This window comes from Tetranychus urticae, chromosome 2 (assembly GCF_039701765.1).
Source record: "Tetranychus urticae isolate SD_2017Ah chromosome 2, NJAU_TeUrti_SD_1.0, whole genome shotgun sequence".
Lineage (NCBI taxonomy): Eukaryota > Metazoa > Arthropoda > Arachnida > Trombidiformes > Tetranychidae > Tetranychus > Tetranychus urticae.
This window is the reverse complement of record NC_142959.1, coordinates 9,217,727-9,234,680: the sequence shown is the minus strand read 5'-3', so window position 1 is coordinate 9,234,680 and position 16,954 is coordinate 9,217,727. Positions and strand designations below refer to the sequence as shown.

At 32.1% G+C, this 16,954-nt stretch overlaps 3 protein-coding genes and 1 long non-coding RNA gene across 7 annotated transcripts; 1 reads left to right on the top strand and 3 right to left on the bottom strand.

The window, feature by feature from the left end:
- Positions 1-468: 468 nt before the first annotated feature.
- Positions 469-1,718, bottom strand: LOC107359559 (uncharacterized). Its single transcript, XM_015926050.3, has 2 exons — positions 1,232-1,718; positions 469-795 (listed from the first exon to the last, which is right to left on the bottom strand). Exons 1-2 carry the CDS (start codon positions 1,419-1,421, stop codon positions 632-634), a joined length of 354 nt encoding a protein of 117 aa, XP_015781536.3. The 5' UTR covers positions 1,422-1,718; the 3' UTR covers positions 469-631.
- A 535-nt stretch (positions 1,719-2,253) lies between these two features.
- On the top strand, positions 2,254-15,270 carry anne (polyamine-transporting ATPase anne boleyn). Of its 4 annotated transcripts, none has more exons than XM_015926043.3 (12): positions 2,254-2,446; positions 2,921-3,701; positions 9,999-10,087; positions 10,193-10,360; positions 10,464-10,804; positions 11,300-13,550; positions 13,628-13,700; positions 13,782-14,078; positions 14,155-14,243; positions 14,345-14,431; positions 14,498-14,634; positions 14,813-15,270. In XM_015926043.3, exons 2-12 carry the CDS (start codon positions 3,578-3,580, stop codon positions 14,991-14,993), a joined length of 3,837 nt encoding a protein of 1,278 aa, XP_015781529.1. In that variant the 5' UTR covers positions 2,254-2,446; positions 2,921-3,577; the 3' UTR covers positions 14,994-15,270. The 4 variants fall into 4 exon arrangements, with proteins under 4 accessions (XP_015781529.1, XP_015781530.1, XP_015781531.1 ...); XM_015926044.3 differs by lacking the exon at positions 2,254-2,446 and adding an exon at positions 2,520-2,823; XM_015926045.3 differs by lacking the exons at positions 2,254-2,446; positions 2,921-3,701 and adding an exon at positions 4,968-5,127.
- On the bottom strand, positions 7,275-9,093 carry LOC149093838 (uncharacterized). Its single transcript, XR_016199052.1, has 2 exons — positions 8,956-9,093; positions 7,275-8,792 (listed from the first exon to the last, which is right to left on the bottom strand). It is a non-coding gene; the product is annotated as an uncharacterized LOC149093838 (long non-coding RNA).
- Positions 15,267-16,159, bottom strand: MED21 (mediator complex subunit 21). Its single transcript, XM_015926049.3, has 2 exons — positions 15,740-16,159; positions 15,267-15,660 (listed from the first exon to the last, which is right to left on the bottom strand). The coding sequence occupies exons 1-2, from the start codon at positions 15,998-16,000 to the stop codon at positions 15,502-15,504; spliced, it is 420 nt and encodes a 139-aa protein (XP_015781535.1). The 5' UTR covers positions 16,001-16,159; the 3' UTR covers positions 15,267-15,501.
- Positions 16,160-16,954: the final 795 nt, after the last annotated feature.

Sequence of the window (16,954 nt, the reverse complement as noted above, 5' to 3'; positions counted from 1 at the left end):
CTTATATTGCGTATTAACCATAATTCAGTTTAAACATGAAATTTTCTAAACTCTAAATAAAACAATGATTCCATTCATTGAACAATTTATACAAAGCGCCTTTTCAAAATTTTCATATCAATTTGTCTACATAACTCTGTAACTTGAAGACATCGAGACAGCAAGATGAGCTCTTGTGACTTAATATGATTCAAGATCAATTGAAATTTATAATGAATACAATTAAACATCAAATCAAGGTGAATTTGTAGCTTTTGTTGTTGTAAACAGAATGTACTTCAAAAATATTTCTGAGCAAATCCGAGTTCCGTCAAAATGTAACAATGAACAAATGTCATTAGACTTACATATAAATTTCGAATGAGACAAGAACTAATTTTTCTTATTTCCCCGTTATTCGGCTTTACTTTCACCAAAGAAAAAGTTATACGAAAAGAAAATAAAAAAATATTTAAGGAAAACACATCCTTCGGCAAAAACCCTGTATTTTTATATTTGTCATAATATGATTAGAGTAAACACAGAATGAATGAATCAAACTGTTGATGAATTGAAAATGAAAAAATTGTTGAAATGGCTTGGTAGCACTTCCATTTGATTCACAATGAGACGATTAATTTGTCATTTAACTTCATGGATTCTGGAGCTTCTCTTGTTCAGGTCCTGTAACTCTGTCATCATAGTCAACTTGGTTAGCACTTCCTCGATCTTTACGACTCTCACTTACAAAGGCAAATGTAAAGAGACAACAGCTACCAAAAAGAAGCAATCCTCCAAATGCAAGGAAAAGAGGACCTAAATTTGAAATAGAGCAAGTTAAATGATTAGTTATGAAATAAACATTGACAAACCTTGAAAATTAAGCCTTTTTGGCAAATTTACACTTTCTAATTGAAACCAAATAATATTTGTGAATCATACAAAATTTGGTAAACAAACTGCACAAAAGACTGATGTCAGGTTTCATCTTAACACTTTAAGTGAATAGAGTAACTCAAGTAAGTTGCTTGAAGATGGTTGACTCTTGAGCCAAATATATTATTCAGTAAATGGTTGAGTCTATCATACAATCTGTATGAGAGTTGCTGATAGATTAAGCAATTAAGTTTACCCAGGAAAATGGATAATGTTAAAAATTGAACACAACTCTTGAACCTGAATATGAGCTTCAGCCAATCGAGCTCATATTTAACCCTGTCTTTGATCTGTAATGTAATGGTTATCAACTTACCCATAACTCTCATTAAATTGGAGCCAATATATCTTTGGTAGTTATCATCATAATCGGGTGGAGTGATTTCGGTATAAGCATATCCAGTAATAATGGCACCTACCAGCATTAAAAACAACCCAAGTAGTGCAGATCCAATTGTACACCAAGTTACAGCGGCAAAGTTTCCAATTTTTGTATAAAAAGGCATGTTTGGTTAAAATATGAAGACTCAGTTGTATCGAACAGTGTTAATTGTTATTTCACATTCAAATATTTTCTTCAATTCAATTCACTTTATCGTAATCAAATCTTTTATCAGCTAATTTATCAAGTTTCAAGCTACTGAAATCAATCTTGGAAATAACTTAACAACTTTAACGATTTAAAAATGATGATTTTACTTTGTAAACAATGTGAAAGGATACGCAAGTTTATTGTTCAATCAACACTATCAAGGCCTAAGAAACGGTAACTTTTTTTCCAAGATGTCAACCACCAACACCTGATTTTCAAGTGAAATTATGATAAGGTAACTACGGTGAGATAAATTTAGCATTAATCTTCATTGTTGGTAACCTGATTCCTTGATTTTGTATTGACTGAATATGGATGATCAAAAGTTATAGGCTCTTACGGTATAAGACTTTACTAGACGATAACCATTATGAAGACAATCATGCTTATCAGTATTTTTTGTATCCAAATCCTGTAATCATCATAAACACTCATCATAAGGATGCAAAGTAATCTTGTTTTTCAATCTCATTACTCATTGTTTACATTCGAAGATATTCCTGATAGTTCTCAATGATTAAGATTTACACTCAGAATTTCTCGTTTAGGTTACAAGACTTTAGGCTAAAGAAATATAATTTTGTCAAAATTTTATCTGTACTCACCATTCAGTTATTAGACGGTAAATAGAAATCGATATTTCTTTAATTCACATGATAAAAAAGCACATCTAAAATGACATATTGAGGCTGAAAGGGTTTTGTAGTCAGTTTGACCAGCTTAAAGTTGGCGCGCTGGTTTTTCTCACTCAAACTTGCATGTTGTTGATTTGTTTTTGTCTGTTGTTTTGTCTAAGTTTGTATTTATTATTATAGTGTCTAATATGATTTATTTTATTGATTGGCAAATGTTTTAGACAACAATTGTATTTACGTTAAGTTGGATCGCAATGCTGTTCTTTTATGGAAACCTTATGGATAGAGAAATTTAAAGTTAAAGGTAATTTTACTTCTCACATGTGATAAGTTTTCCCTGTTTGTGAAAAAGTTGATAATTGTGGATCTTTGATTAGAAATACAATGGTGATAGCCTATCATAGAAAATACATGGTACTAACTAATGTTGGCAAAGGCGATAAAATTATCAAAATCAGTGAAAAATCGAATCCAGTTGAATTTACCAATCGTTAGCTTGGAATGTGCTTGATGCTTAGTCAAGGTTTTTTTTGATGTGTGTAACTAACATTTAAACTTATACTTTTTTGAGCCAAATAAGTCAATTATCTATTTCTTCAAATAATTATACGTTTCGACTTTTATTTTAACGGAAGACAGTTTTACTGAGCCATGTCAACTGAAACGATTGTTTAAACAATTGTATGTTGATCGATAGTAAGAAACCTTATGGTTATCAGTACAAACAAACAGTATTTTAAAAGCTTTTACTCATTTTGTTTTGTTTTTTTTTCAATAGGAATGGAGCAACACTTATTCAACGACGCTCTCGTGCACCAACATCGGTGAAGATGAACTAAAGGCCATTTCAAGAATTAGTAAAGTTATGAATAATATTGAAATCAAGCCTCTTTGCCAACAAGATTAACTGTTTGTTAAAAATCCGATTACAAGCTGATACTTTGTTTCAACAGTCTGTCAACCTGTTTGATCTAGAAGGATGCCATTGTTTTCTTGGTCATCATAATTAACAATAGTTTTAAATCAGCTGGTCCATTTTGTGTCAACAGAGGAACAAGGAATCTCGGTTACCATTTCAATGAAGAAACCATAAGCCTAGCTGGAAAACAATTTGGAGTTAAATTCATCATCAGCTGAAAGTAAACAACCAAGTAAAGAGTGTTAAACCAGCAGTGAAATTTGAAATTTTACTAGTGTTTTAACCACCAGTCTAGCCTAATCAGTTTAACATAAGGCTACAAATTTCAATACGTTTACAACTTGTGCTTTTAGAGATTTTTTCTGCCTGTTCAACTGGGTGCTTTCGCGATCTACTCAACATTCAGTTTCAGTGGTGATAAGTTAATTCTTGCTCTTACCTATTTGATTGTTCAGTTTTGTTAATACCAACGGATAATCAGTGAAAAAGACAGGACAAGCGATATTTTCTTTTCGCATGTTGTCTACTATCTTAGACCTACTTCCATTTCATCGGCATGCCACCGAAACATGTGATGAAAAATATTCACTTCTCCGGAGAACAACCCCAGATTCTGAGAAATCTTTTGGATCAATAGGAGGTAATTTAAAATCTATTTACTAATTGTTTCATACCTATCTTCGTATGGCTATTTGCTCACTGAAGCCAGCAGCCAGTTTTTGGATAACTGATGAACCTAAGTTGACGCTTTATTCCAGGTTAAATTTACATGGTAAAATGATTTTGCCTTGAAGTCTTGTTTAGCTAACATGAATCAAACAAGTTTTGATCATGTTTTTTATTTTTACATGCTATTCGATTATCTTATAATAGTGATAATGTTATCAATTTTGTGTCGATCATGAACTAAACTGTTGCTTCTAATTCAATCCTTTGTTTCCTCTATCTTTCCATTAGACAATTGTTCTTTAAAATTTCTATTGAAAAGGAATCTCTAAGGAAGAATTGAATAAGAATTGAGTATTCTTAATGATAATGGCAGAGTTCAAAGAGTTACAGACAATTTTATTTTAAAGTAACGAGAGGAAATGTCTCTGAAATCCCTAATTATTATGCTAGAATCATCAAATTGACTTGAATCGATCTTTTTCATGGTTGTTTTATTTACTGCTTCACACATTTCTATTTCATTGTAACAGAAGTTTCAGTCTACATTTTTCAATTCAATTCAATTCTTTGGTCCTTTTCCATTTTATTTTGGTATTGTATAATACTAATTAGCTCATCTTCCTAAAATTTACCACATGCTAATTAATCATGGTAATAGTCATGGCATTATGAACGATTGATTTTACTGACCTTTATCCTGTACAGACAGTAAACCAAACCATTGATGAAATGAAGCTGAATTGATAAAATGATACAATTTTCTCGTTGAATCACCTGTTAGTAATTATTAAATTATGCTAATTCCAATTGATGAAATTCATTTTATCAGGCTTTTTTCAGCATCATACGTAATACTTTGCTATCTTTCAATAATCCTTGACAACTTTCATTGTTACAAAAACATCTGACACAAAATTTATATCATGAGTAGAAAATTTTGAAATTTTGATGTCAATTTTATCAATTTGACGATGATTTGTTATAATTTTTCACGATTTTGTCCAGTTTCTCGATTTTTAAGTCATAATGGATTCTAAGTATTCTCATTCTTATCATTCACCAGATCTTATTTCCAATATTCACAAAGATTGTTGGTTTTAGCTTTCCCTCTGTGACCTTATTATCTGTAGATTATGATATATTTGAGAAGATAATTGATAATGATAATAAAGAGGGAGTGAAAGAAGAAGAGAAGATAATTACTCACAAGAGTGAGAAAAATTATTTAAAATCAAATCCATGTTTAAAATTGTAAACAACAACATATTGTTTCAACGTTATTCAGTAAACCAACAGCATTTACCAGTCATTTGAAAGCTCTTTTTTCAGAATCTTATATTCATTTTACAAAATTATGGATGATGATGATTTAATCCAATTCCTAGAATGGACTGAAGGTAAGACTTTTTCATCTTCATTTTAAATCTAGTCTAGTTGACCATAAATATTGACTAAAAACTGAAGTCAAGAAATTCAAACCAAAATGTGAAATTTTGACCATTAACCAAGATTTGGGTTATTTTTTATCAGCTTCAAATCTTAGGGTTAACTTTAAGACTATCAGGCTTCAAAGTTAATCTTATCTACTTTCTAATCCAACATCAACATTTGATTAGCTTGATTAGTGATTAATAATCACCTAGTACTGAAATTGTGTACCGAATTGGATGAAAACTTAACCTTTGATTTATCAGTAAGCAACGTGTGCAATTCATTGTCAAGACTTTCCATTTCCAGACTTGAAGTCATCTTTATCAAGAAAGTATAGATTTGTGTTAAAATAATTTCATTTTTCAATTTATCGCAATTTAATTTAGCTAAGTAATACCATCATTTACTGATGATTATATTTGAAATATAAAATGTTAGGCAAAGATTAATGTATAAGATACTGCAGTAAAGAGGTACAGAGAACCTGAAGGGACAATGCCCACTGGAGGGCACCACAGACAAAATTTTGATCAAAATTAAATAGGAAAACTATTTTTAATTTTTTTTACAAAAAAAATGAAAGATTAAAATTAAAGGTAAATCACAGTAAAAATACGACAACTAGCGCTTGAGGTGGGCATTGTCCCTTACTAACATCAGTACCTCTCAATTGCTAGGGTAGCCGAGAGGTTTAACCCTAACGAGACTGCTAGTCAACAGCAAGACTGCTGGGGTTAGCGATCGAATCTCGTCTAAGTCTCGGCAATGGAGCGAACAGATTAAAAGCATAGCTTACTCAGGGATTAAGCCCCCTGAACTATCCTGACTTCCCTTCCCATGCCCCCTGGTTAGCCCTGGGGGGGGGCGGGCCGCCCTTACCTGCTCCGGCGTACAAAGTCGGCCTTAAGTTTAACAATTGCTGTATCTTATGCTTTAATCTTTGATGTTAGGTCTATAGACTAGTTTATCTCGCTGCATAAAAGCATAAAAAGCATAAAGGTAAGAAAAAATTACGAAAATGAAAAACCTTTTTTATTGCGATAGTTTACCTAAATTGCTGAATTAATTGTGAACATTAACCATTTACTTTATAATGATAATGATAATAATCAAGGTTACAATGTGTCTCTAATTGTAAGATTCACACAATCAACAATCGAGACTCACTTACACCGGAATATTGAATGTGACAAATGGAACCAGAAAAGGTTAATTTTATCAATGAGTAGATACTGGTAATGAGTATATTTTATTGCGTTAATGTAATTATTAGATATTTTGTTTTACAATTAAACTTGTCCGATTATTATATAACTGGACTATTTTTACAATCTAAGTATCAAGTTGACTCTGAATTCAATTAATTACCTTTTTCTCATATTAAGATTGCTGCAATTGCGTTTGAGTTTAATTGCGATGAGGATCGTTTAATTGAACATCACACTTGCGAAAATTTATATTTTATTTCTAACCATATTTTCGTCATTCCAAATCTGATTCAGATTCCATTTCAATGATTGAACAATCATTCCTTTTATCCTTGAATAGTGTCTCCTTTACAGCACTAATTTTAATTTCTATTGAATAATTAAATGACAATTGTAATTTGATCATTCGATCATTCTTGTGACAGTAATTTGTTGAATCAATCGTTCAATTTTAAACAGTTATTGTAACCAAGTTTACAAGTTGAATGTTAACTACGCAAATCAAACAGATTTTTACCTTTGATTGTTTTAATTGCAAAACAAATGATTTCAACAGTTTACAAGATAATCGAAGTGATCGATGAACACTTTTATAATCATTGATCAGTAAATCATATCTTGCTAATCAATCAATTAACACACAAGACAAGACATTAATTTGAGCAAAAATCTGCTTTTTCATTATTTCTTACCATTGTTGGTTGGTGACAACAATTGCAAGTGATCAATTTTCAAATGATTTGTTTACAGGAAAATAACCAATCATGGTTACAATTGATTTAGCTTTATCAATTACCTTGTTATTTAATCAACAATTTGATTGAAAAATGGCTTAAGATCTTCCATCCACATTGGTAAAAATATCAATTTGTAAATCAGATAATAACATTAAAAGCTTGCATGAAGCTTGATATTTATTATTTGCTAATCAGTTAGATAAAGGTTACAATCTGGATAACCCAAAGCCTCCTGTAGGTTTGCTTACAACTCAAATAGCAGCCAAATAAGATGATTCAGGATAATCAAATTATTTAAACACCTAAACCTGACGAAAAATGACATCAAAATAATTACATTGAAACAAATATAATCACCATCATTACAATTTTGTGTCAATTGTGATTGAATAATAATATAACGATTGAGGCCTTAGACTGACAACCTTGTTTCATTAAATTTACATATCAAATTAAATTACAGAGACCATCATTGACCCACAAAAGCGAGTTATTTGCCAAGTAAAGTTGCTTTATCTTGATCACCTTGTTTGTTACCAGCTCAAACCTCATTTCTTGGAAAACGGTTTTTTCACTCAAAGCCAATTCAATCCATTAGATATCCATGTAATCACAATCAAGTGACTGTAACTTTGATTAGCCATTTGTCTGTGTGTATCAATTCAAGCAAAAAAAACCAAAATTAACAGAAGAGTCAACGTTCCATGGTGAATCAGGAAATATTTTGCTTAGGTCATCATGAAACAAATGTAATTAACATCTAGTAATTGTTTGACTTAAAGGATGATCAATTTTCCAGAATCCTTTGTTTCAATGTTATTATTTGAACTTTCTCAAATTCAACCTTCTCAGGTTATCTCTTGGTTAGTCTCGTCTTCCCAACGAAAACCATGCTCTGTTTAAATTATCTGGTAATTCATGTCTTCCTTTATTATCACATGGTTTCCATGCTTGAAATAGACTGTTGGGTTGTATCAGTAATCGTTTTCAGGCTGATGACTCTAAATCTATTGATCTGCTTTAAATACAATAAACTGAGACAATCCATAGGTTTCTCCTCATCTTATAGGTGTTCAGTAATTATCATCTTTCTAATGTCACTTGAATTGTGGTTTCTAGTAATCTGGATTTTATAAACTCTTTCATTATGTAACTGAGTCTTGAAGATTAGTCTTTATGGTGATCATGGCAGACACATTTGCAATGTAGATCTGCAATATCAACCTTGACTTTTAAATTTCATGTAAATAACACTGAATGAGTGTAATTTATTAAGATGACACCTCAAAATAGGCAGGAGTAGTTCTTGAAATATCGCAAAATGTCTTTATCAGTTGATGAAAAGGTTTATGATTCTTGTACCTAATGTGCCAGACAAGGTGTCCTTAATTTGATCCATAACGATCAGTCCTGTGAATCGGAAAATCTGGAAAATATTGCCTTTCCATCTAACGTTAGATATTGATGGTTCTAAGTATAGAGACTAGTCACAGTTATTGTCATGAAATTCGTGATGTGATGACTATTTATTCTGTGGAATCATGGATGGTCTGCCAGGAAGGAGTTGGTTAGAAAAGGTGACATCCATTGTGGTAAATAAATAAACCAGACGATGACAAAATGGCGCGATTTGGTTTCCTAAATTCAGCACCGGTTAACCAATAATCTATGTTGAACCAGAAAAAACTAGTGACGACAAGATGATGAACCAGTAGCAGACGATGAAAGGGAGACAACAAGAGAAGATTAAGTTGATAGTAAAGAGAGTTACAAGATAAAGAAAGGAAGGGTTAATAGGAAAAAAAGTATGCAAATCTATGGTATGGAAGGGAAAAGATGATTTGCTTACCTGAGAGGGTAAATGACAATAACTGATATGAGAGGGAGAAAGAGAGAGAAGGAAGCAATGAAAGATAATTTTGATAGTGCATGATAAAATTGAGGAATTAGGAAGAGCCGGTCTTTGTCTAAGACAAAAAGACAGAAGTTACTGGTAAAAAAAGGGGGAAATAGAAAGAGAAGAGAAGAAAGGCAGAAAGGAAAGAAAGAGGGAGTTGAGCTTAAGTGACTCAGTGAGTCGAAGCTTGAAGAGTAGAGTTAAGGGTCGTGAAGGAAACAACATATTATTTTTGTTTTAACAGTAGATATTTTTTTGCTCATCAAACAACACTTGATTTGTTTATTCTCTAGTCATTAAATTATTACTGATTATCAATTTAGTATTTTTTTTATTATTGCGATGACAATTGTGTCACCAAATTGGCTTGTAATTGCTCGCCTCTAAAGTGAAACTTATTGAACACTCGTCAAGATATAAATTGTAACTCCATTCTATATTTCACCATTTTTGTACATACTGTTGGTTCTGTGATTACTAGTGCTTAAAATCTTCATCGTTAACGTCAACATTTAATCGAACTTTTTTTTATCCTTTTATTGGGTTAAGATCAACCGACCATTCACAAGGTGATATACAAGAAAAGGGTTGATTGGTTGAGTTTGATTGTTCGAGCAATCTTCTCTTTCCAATCTTTCCTTTTTCTTTTATATTGACCCTTGGGTTCCAATTTCGAGAAAAGTCAAATCATAGTTAAATTGTGCTCTCTGGACATCAATTGTATCATTTAAAAAATATTATTTTATTCAATTTACCAATTTGTGATCGATTGTTTTCTCTATTGCTGTTAAATTATACTTCTGTTGATTCAATTACATTTTTTTGCTGAGACTATCATTTCCATTATTATTCACTATCATCTACCTTCGTCACTTGTGTCATCAGTTATCATTATATTCGTTTCCCTGACTTCGAGGGTCTTTTGTATCTATACTCCTTTCTGTGTATCCTTATGGAGAAAGCTTATGAACTTTCAAATGTATCTGATTTTACAGATACACCATCTAAACAACGCAAACCATCCGACCCAACGACCAAAGATGATGAAACCAATTATGTCAATTATCAAGAAGAGGACCAAATGGTGAGTTGAATACTCAATGAATTTCCCATATTTATTCAATTCTTTCATCTGGATTGCCATCGATTCTTGAAACTTATGTCTTTTTCATTCTTCTCAACACTTCAGGAGGTCTATGGTTATCAACTATCTCATTTCCTCAGAATTGTTACATGGTTCATAATAATAATAACTTTAGGGATGTTACGTTTATTGTTTCATTGGAAACCTCATTGGATGTTAATCTGCACCCATCGTAGATGCAGATTAAAAGAGGCACGAAAAGTTATGTTGATTGTAAGTGTTGAGATACGATATTTTCATTCGCCAACCCATATGTTGCTGTTTCACTAATTTTCATTTTTTCTATTCCATCTTTTAATCTCAATTATTTCCATAGGATTCATTCAATCAAATTTATGTTGAAACAATCAAGACGATGCATTCTGCCGTGTTACCAAATTTTTCATCCAATTTGCAAAAAAGCAAAATTGAATCAATTAAAAGCTATTCCCAGTCATCACCATCAGACTGGTCATCTTTTGAAAAAAAGAAAAAACTTGATGGCGATGGAGCTTTTAGGGATGCCGATTGTTTCTTATACTTTGACAATAAGAGGATTCGCTACATTTGGGATGAGGAGAGTCAACAGTTTGTTAAGCTAAGTGGACTTGATAAAAATGTAGATTGTTCATTTTTTTATCACCAACATGGACTTTCGCCAGAAGAGCAATCCAAAAGGTTATTATAATTATCAATTACTTCTATTCCTACGATTATTATCTCAATAGGATTCACGTTTTCAAACAACCTGCAATAACTTTTGCTTTACCAGTTAATGACAAAGCTAATTAAACTAATATCTATCTATCACTAGTTTATAACCAATCATGCATTGATAAAGGAGTTCTATTAGCACAATCAATCATGATTTTATGAAATAATCTTTAATCTTGCATAATTATCACAAAAAATCTAAACTTGTTAGCCGTACATTGAAAGATGGGAATAACATAGTCCACTAGTGAAGCATGAGCCTTAGACTTTCGTTAAATTGTTTTCGGTTAATTTATAAATGACCAAAATAGCGTCGTGAGCCCGATGAACCATATTTAGTTGATTTTATTTCTAGGCTATAATGTAAATTTTTTGTGACCCTAACCTTGGGAATTAGATTGTGATTGAATGCATGCAAATTTGACGACGTACTAAATTTTATTCTCTATTTACTTTCAGGTTAAGGCTATTTGGACCAAATGCAATTGTGGTTGAAGTACAATCTATCCTTCAAGTATTTTTTAATGAAGTTTTAGAACCTTTCTACGTTTTTCAAATCTACAGTATACTTCTTTGGTGTTTCGACAATTACTACTATTATGCCTCCTGTATTCTCTTAATGTCAGCTTTATCTTTGGGATCTAGCCTTATTCAAATTCGTCGTAATCAAAGGCAGCTTAGAGATACTGTTCAGGGAGTTGATGCGGTTACTGTTTGTCGAGGTTCAGACGAAACAGAAGAAATTGAATCCAGTGATTTAGTTCCTGGTGATGTTATTATTCTACCACCATATGGTTGTATAATGCAATGTGATGCAGTCCTCATTAGTGGAAATGCTATTGTTAATGAATCAGTTCTAACAGGAGAAAGTGTTCCAGTTACTAAAATTCCGTTATTGTATCATGAAGATGAATTTTACAACTCTAAAGAGCATGGAAAGCATACTCTATTCTGTGGAACCAAAGTCATCCAAACTCGATACTACGATAGCTCTAAAGTTAAAGCGGTTGTCATCCGTACTGGATTTCTTACTTCTAAAGGAGAATTGGTTCGCTCAATTATGTTTCCAAAGCCTGTTGATTTCCATTTTAATCGCCAGATCTACAAATTTGTTTTATGTCTTGTTGTTCTTGCTGGTCTTGGATTTACTTACTCTGTGATAATAAATGTCAAACGTGGTGTATCAGCGACAGAGATTTTTCTCAAAGCATGTGACTTAATAACTGTAGTAATACCTCCTACTCTACCTGCTGCAATGACGATCGGTGTAGTTTATGCTCAATCTCGATTAAGACGATCCAAAATTTTCTGCATCTCGCCTAGGTCTATCAATATTTCAGGCTGTCTGGACTGCATTTGTTTTGATAAAACTGGTACCTTAACTGAAGATGATCTCAGCTTTTCAGAGATCATTCCAGTTGACACTGGGACATTGCGACTTACAATTCCTATCCGTGATCCGTCTCAATTAACTTATGGACCAATACTGAATTGCCTTGCTACATGTCACTCTCTTACCATAATAGGGGACAATATGGTCGGTGATCCCCTCGATTTGAAAATGTTTCAAGCAACAAAATGGGTTCTGGAAGAACCTTTAGTTGATGATGAAAATAAATATGATCTTCTTGCACCTACAATTGTCAAGCCTGGAATGAATCACAATGACCCGTATGGCGATGAAGTAGCTAACGATTTTGAGATTGGTATTCTTCGACAATTTCCTTTCTCATCTAGTCTTCAAAGAATGTCAGTAATTACCCGTCTATTGGGAGATGATCATTTTGTTCTTTATGCTAAAGGAGCACCTGAAATGATTTCAAAATTGTGCCTTAAAGAAACTATACCATCCAATTTTTCCGATGTACTTGGTGGTTATACCGAAAAAGGTTACAGAGTTTTGGGCCTTGCCACACGTGACCTTTCTTTATCTTATTCTAAAATGCAGCGAGCTCCAAGAGAGGAAATTGAAAAAGATATGAAATTTTTAGGATTGCTGGTAATGAGTAATGTTCTTAAACCAGAGACGACTTATATCATTCAAACACTTTCTACTGCTAATATCAGATCTGTTATGATCACTGGAGATAATATGTTGACCGCTCTCAGTGTTGGTCGTGAATGTCTAATGATTAAGCCAAATGAAAAGGTTGTTTTATTAGAATCCATTGAACATGATTCCTCAGCTATATCTCCGCCTTTATTAACTTGGAGATTTGCCAATGATGATCATCACTCAAAGAATCTAGAAAACATAATCAAATCATCTAGCTTGGATTGCGTCAAAATTGCCATAGACTCAGAGGAAAAGCTGCATGTTGCTGTCACCGGTAAAACATTTAGAGTTCTTCGAGAACATTATCCAGACCTTTTAAACAAAGTAGCAGTTCGAGGAACAATTTTTGCTCGTATGGGACCAGATCAAAAACAACAACTTATCGAGCTCCTTCAAGATTTAGGTTATTATGTAGGAATGTGTGGAGATGGAGCCAATGATTGTGGTGCTCTCAAAGCCGCTCATGCTGGTATCTCACTATCAGACACAGAAGCGTCTGTTGCATCGCCATTTACTTCAAAAACACCTAACATTTCTTGTATACCTACTCTAATAAGCGAAGGAAGAGCTTCTCTAGTTACCGCTTTTGGCATTCTTAAATACATGGCTTGTTATAGTCTCGCTCAATTCATTTCTGTGATTATTTTGTACACTGTAAGTTGTTTTAATCTACCTGAATTTTATATTTCAATCATTAACTTCTGTTCATTTCATCTTTTATACCCTTTTAGTATCATTCAAATTTATCCGACATGGAATATTTATACATCGATCTGTTTTTAATTTCTCTTTTTTTCGTGCTTTGTAAGTATTTAAATCTTCTACTCCCTTGTTATCCTTTTTCATTTTGTTGCAATTAATATTAATGTCGATATCTTTTAACAGTTGGTCGCACTGAATCTTTCAGTGAGCTTTCTAAGAATCCGCCGCCGTCCTCTTTGGTTGGAATTGTTCCTCTCACATCATTAGTTTTGCAAATAATAATAATTATAATTTTCCAAATGACTTCAATCCTTGTTCTGTGGGCTCAACCTTGGTACATAGTTCATGAACCAGTTGATGAAGATGACTTAGCCTGTCATGACAATTACGCTATATTTGCTGTATCAGTTTTTCAATACATAAGTCTTGCCTTAGTGTTTGCAAAGGGTGCACCTTATCGTAAACCTGTATATTCGAATAGTAAGTTTTATTAATTTCCCTTCAAGTTTATATGAAAGATTCAAAACGTTTACAATTTTCTTTATTTTATCAACAGAATTGTTCATATCCGCCATAGTTTTGATGACTCTTTTAACATCATACATCGTTCTCATTCCTCATCCTTGGTTAGCTAACCTCCTAGAAGTAAGTTTGTCAAATAAGATTTATGGAATTGATATCATTTATAATTCCTAAATTTTAATTCCTAATCGATAAATCTAATTTTCAATTTTCATTTTATTTAGCTGGACATCTCTGGTGTTTCTATGGAATTCAGGTGGTTCTGTTTATTCTTGGCTCTACTCAACTTTGTTGTTGCCTACCTGACTGAGGTTTGTTTAACTTTCCATTTTATTCATTCTCAACTTAACTCTAATCTTATTTTTTATTTTAAACAGTCGTTCGTTGTTGATTATCTTATCCATGTTAAATTCCGTTCTCTTGCCTGCGTCAAATCATTTTCTGGTCAAAAACCGTATGAGATAATTGAAGTAGAAACACAAAACAATACAAGTTGGCTTCCACCAAGATTGAGGTATTTTGATTAATTGATGCCAACAATATTGTTTTCTCTGGAGAGCTATTATAAAACTTTTATGAAAACAAATGTTTTGTTTGTTTTCCTAACAGAGAAACATAATCCTTCCTTCATTTTTTGCTAGTTTTTTTATTTGATCTGATAATAATTTTCTTCATTTTGTCTTCCTCTTCAGTCTTCCTTCGAGCTTATCTGATCTTCAAATGGCTGCTACAATCATCTGTGAAGCTGAAGACGAGATTGATTCCAAAAGAAAACATTCATCTGATGCAAACGGAACATCCTCAAAAGAATCTAACTCTGAGTCTGGAATATCCCTATCATCACCAGCTTCAATGGCATCTGATAAAGCCTAAGCTAGTTTATCAACTATCCATCAAAAGAAATCTTGTGTATTTTAATCATTATTGTATTAATACGTTTTTTGTTATCAATGTTAAGATATCAAAATTAAGTTCACATGTTTTGTACTTGTTTAGAATATGAACTTTGTCAAGTCCCAAAAAATAATTTAAAAAAATCTATATAATATTTGATTTGGCTACGCTTTTCTGTCATTCTTTGGCAGATGTAATAACCTTAGTGGTCAAGCTTTTCGATTTGAAATAATGAGACTGAATTAGAAAGCGTAAATATTAATTTTGCTTTAATGATTTTTAAGAAAATGATAAAGACTTACTCGGGTAGCTTTGACAACAACATTAATTTGAATTCGGGCATTATTGATTACAAGTTGTGCGTCAAAGGTGATTTCGTTAACTGTCCTTTTTCGATAAACTTTCTGTACTCAAGACAGAATGAATTAAATATTATTTAAACGCGAAAAATTATGATCAAATGATTTTGAAAGATAATTTTTATAATTTAACTGTTTTTATAGCATTGCATTTGTAATTGTGCTTCAGCAATATCTTGAAGAGCTTTTTGAATTTGGTCCAATAGTTTCTCTCCTCTGGCTACAGTCTCTTCTAATCTTTGAGCAGCCTCTTGATTCTCAGCTTCCAATCTTTTTAGGTGGGAGGCCTGAAAAATTCATTGAAATAAAGGATAAAATGAGTAATGGCTTGTAAAGCAATGTAATTTGAGAACAAATAAAAAATACCTGAAGTTCTGGTGTAGACTCTTCACTTGGAAGCGAATCAATAAGTACATCAATATCCTTGGCTGTCCTCGCGATTAATTGAGCAAATAATTGAGGATAATCTTCACCTGGAGATGAGTCGTCATTCGATGAAGTCTTTGACTTTTCGAAATCTGGGAAAAAACTTGGTTTGGCGAATTGTTGAATTATACCAATACTATTGCAAAAATTTTCAGCTTGGATATTAACAGCGTCTTGAATCTGAGTCAGTCTGTCAGCCATTTTTCTCACACAAGTAGAGATGATAATAAATAAATTTATACGTTAAGGGTAGTGAAAGGCAATTAAAATCCAAAGGAAACCACTAAAACAATTGATAAAGCAGGGTCACAGAAATAAGATAAACAGATTAAAATTACATGTTTTCAGGCTGAAAATTTCAGCTGAACGTCAAACAACTTTTATTTTTAAAAACATAGAGGTAGCTGTTGCAGCTTTTTTAAATTAGCGCTCAATATGAATTTAATAAATCTAGTGAAACAATTTAAATTGTTGATGATTAAACAAAATTATCAATTCTGTTTGTAAAATTACTCTAAACTATTTTAAAATTAACATTTCTAAAGATTTCAAGCAATTCTATCTTTAAAATGGTATAATCTGAATGAATGAGATTCAAATCAATCGAAATTGTAATTTATGTATTATTTAATTGTTATTATTAATAAAATTCATTTAACTAAAGATAATAAAAAATTATTTGCCAATCATTTGCAATTAATTTTTGAATATCAACCAAAAAATTAGGAAAATTGAAAAAGATATAAATGAATCAAATTGAATGAGTGAAAACATCTGAAGATGTTTATTGAACAGCTTTCTGCAGAACCATTTCTTTGCTTAACTAATGAATTGATAACTACCAAAAGCCAACTCATTGTTTCATTTTAATTAACCAATTGATGGTTGATTAATTTATTAACTACTTAATTTGTTCAATAATTGTATTCTTAATTATTTTACATTATGAGTGAAACCAATTGAGTTGTTTAGCAAAGGTGATATTTAACATGATGTTTGATTTGTTTCGTTTGTGATGAAGATGACCAGAAAGTGGAGCCTTGACTTGCAAGTGAACAGCCAAATTGTAATTAATTGCTAACTATTTAACTCTCAATTCTTCATGGATCTACTTGTTAGTCAATTATATGAGAATTGAATGAAATAACAAAAAGA